Source organism: Bubalus kerabau, chromosome 2, assembly GCF_029407905.1.
Source record: "Bubalus kerabau isolate K-KA32 ecotype Philippines breed swamp buffalo chromosome 2, PCC_UOA_SB_1v2, whole genome shotgun sequence".
Taxonomy (NCBI): domain Eukaryota; kingdom Metazoa; phylum Chordata; class Mammalia; order Artiodactyla; family Bovidae; genus Bubalus; species Bubalus kerabau.
In genome coordinates this window covers 89,231,084-89,234,175 of record NC_073625.1, presented here as the reverse complement: position 1 = coordinate 89,234,175, position 3,092 = coordinate 89,231,084, and the positions used below count along the sequence as shown (strand labels likewise).

General features: G+C 39.0%; 1 protein-coding gene across 1 annotated transcript; it reads right to left on the bottom strand.

The window, feature by feature from the left end:
• Positions 1-306: 306 nt before the first annotated feature.
• LOC129643434 (olfactory receptor 5K1) lies at positions 307-1,275 on the bottom strand. The gene has a single exon (XM_055567886.1). It carries the CDS (start codon positions 1,273-1,275, stop codon positions 307-309), a length of 969 nt encoding a protein of 322 aa, XP_055423861.1.
• Between the last annotated feature and the right edge of the window lie 1,817 nt (positions 1,276-3,092).

Below are 3,092 nucleotides of genomic sequence, written 5' to 3'. Positions count from 1 at the left end.
GTCCTGGGTGTTCATTGGAAGGACTGATGTTGAAGCTTAAACTTCAATACTTTGTCCACCTGATGTGAAGTGCTGACTCATTTGAAAAGACCTTGAAGCTGGGAAAGATTTAGGGCAGGAGGAGAAGGGGATGACAGATGGTTGGAGGGTATCACCAACTCAATGCACATGAGTTTGGGTGAACTCCAGGAGTTGGTGATGCCTGGCATGCTATGGTTCATGGGGTCAAAAAGAGTCAGACACAACCAAGCAACTGAACTGAACTGAACTAAATTTTACTTGGAATTTTTTTCTGCATTTAAACAATTAATGTATAGTAGACGTCATTTGTTTTAAACTTTTTTGAGATTTTTCTTTCTTCAGAATTTTTCTCAAGATAGTTATTACTTCCTTATTTCTTAGGCTATAAATAAAAGGATTAAGTAAAGGAACGACTTCCGTAAACAAAATAGCAGCTGGTATATCTTTATCCCCTTCTTCAAGCAAATTTGGTCTAATGTACATGAAAAAAAGAGATCCATAGAATAATGAAACTGACAAAAAGTGGGATGCACAGGTAGAAAAAGCTTTGACCCTCCCATTTTTGGATTTCATTTTGAAAATACTTAACAGAATGTAGAGATAAGATATTAAGACACTACCTATTGTGAAGACTTGAATTGAACCTGAGAAGATAAATAGTACCAGTTCATTGACATAAGGGTCAACACAGGAGAGCCTGTATAAAGGAAGAATATCACAGTAAAAGTGGTTGACGTGATTTGATCCACAGAAATTTAACCTAAATAGAAGACCTACATGAATCATGGAATGCAGGTTTCCAGCTATGTATGCCCCTGTGGTCATCTGAATGCAGAGTTTCTTTGACATCATGGTGTGGTACTGCAGTGGTTTGCAGATGGCCACATAGCGGTCATAGGCCATTGCTGCCAGGAGAAAGCAATCTGCAGTCTCAACAGTACAAAGAAAATAAAATTGTGCCATGCATGCATAGAAGGAAATCATTCTGTTTTTAGAAAAGAAGTTCCTTAACATCTTAGGAGTCACAGCACAGGCACAGCAAGAATCCACAAGAGCGAGGTTTCCCAGAAAGATATACATCGGTGTGTGAAGATGATGCTCTTTTGAAATCAGTATCACCAGGCCAAGGTTGCCCACCATGGTGATCAGAAAGACGGTAAGAAACACAACAAACAGAAGAGTCTTCAGCTCTGGGTGATCTGTAAATCCTGTGAGGATAAACTCATTTTTTATGGTATGATTTTCTTTAGCCATTTCTGACTCCTCTGTTGAGGGAAAGAAAAAAAGAAAAAGTTGTGGAGAAATGAGGTAGTAATCTATAGTATGCTCAATTCAACTCTTGAGCTCTCTTGTCCAAAAGGGCAAGGAGCTTCTTCCACAATACTTTCACAAGTTATGTGGTTTTGGATGCATACGCTTATCTGGCGGAGTATCAATCTCCCGGAGCTGTTACCTTTTAAGCTAGTTATTTAACATTTTCCCAGCATATTTTCAAGAAAAATGTCAAGTTAGATGGACAGAGATGGCTTTTGAGGTCTTGAGAGGAAGATTCAGTGCAAAAGTTTTCTCTGTGTGGTTTAGGTAAAGGTGAGTAATTTAGGTGTCACCAATAGCTGGGAGGGATTGGGGGCAGGAGGAGAAAGGGAAGACAGAGGATGAGATGGCTGGATGGCATCACTGATTTGATGGACGTGAGTCTCAGTGAACTCCAGGAGCTGGTGATGGACAGGGAGGCCTGGCGTGCTGTGATTCATGGGGTCGCAAAGAGTCGGACACAACTGAGCGACTGATCTGATCTGATCTGAATAGGTATCAAATGGGCTTCCCTGGTGGCTCAGCTGGTAAAGAATCAGCCCTCAATGTGGAAGACCTGGGTTCCATCCTTGGGTCGGGAAGATCCCCTGGATAAGGGAACGGCTACCCACTCCAGTATTATTGTCTGGAGAACTTAATGGACAGAGAATCCTGGCAGGCTACATACAATCCATAGGGTCTCAAAGAGTTGGACACGACTGAGTGACTAACACTTTTACACCACTTTCAGTTGCTGTCAGTGTTCTCAAACTATTTCAGTGACTGTATCTGCATGGATTAACATTGTTGTTTGAAAGACCATTTTTGTACTCTCAGTTCATAGAATTTTATTCAGGATAGCCACAGGTGCAAACAACCCAACTGTCCACTGCTGGATGAATGGATAACAAAATGTGGTATAGACAAAAAGTGGAATATTATTCAGCCTTAAAAAGGAATGAAATTCTGATACATGTTAAAACATGAATGAAATTTGATAACATTTCACCAAGTGAAATAAGCTAGGCACAAACAGACAAATATTGTGTGATGCTACTTACAGGGATTAAAGGTTGTCTGGGTAGGGAAGCCATGGGGAATTATTGTTTAATGGGTAGATTTTCAGTTTGGGTAGATGAAATGTTCTGGAGTTGGATGGTGATGATAGATGCACAACAATATAAATTTAATGCCACTGAACTATAGACAGTTAAATATAGTTAAAATGATAAGTTTTATGTTATATATATTTTTTCTATTATAAAATGTTTTTTAAAACTATTTTCCTAGTCTTTATGGTATTTAAAATATCATTTAGGCATACAGTATAAAGTTGCTCCTGTGTCCATGTGCATATTAAAATGTAAAGAAATTTAAATGCTATTAAAAAAACTGAAGCATTCCTAAGGGTTAGAAATTGATAAATTCAGTTATATAGCTATCTGTGAAAAACATCACGAATAACATCAAATGTCAGACACAAACTAGGAAATTGTTTCAATAAATAGAATACCATTTCTATTGTTTTATTTCATAAAGAGCTTCTATCAGTCAATAGGAATGTGAAGTGAGTGAAAGTTGCTCAGACATGTCCGACTCTTTGCAACTCCATGGACTCTACAGTCCATGGATTTCTCCAGGGTAGAATACTGGAGTGGGTAGCCTTTCCCTTCTCCAGGGGATCTTCCCAACCCAGGGATCAAAGCCAGGTCTCCTGCACTGCAGGCAGATTCTTTACAAATTGAGCCACAAGGGAAGCCCAATTAATAGTAATAATC

Excerpts from the sequence above, each read along its gene's own strand:
- LOC129643434 (XM_055567886.1), bottom strand. The coding sequence starts at position 1,275 with ATGGCTAAAGAAAATCATACCATAAAAAATGAGTTTATCCTCACAGGA.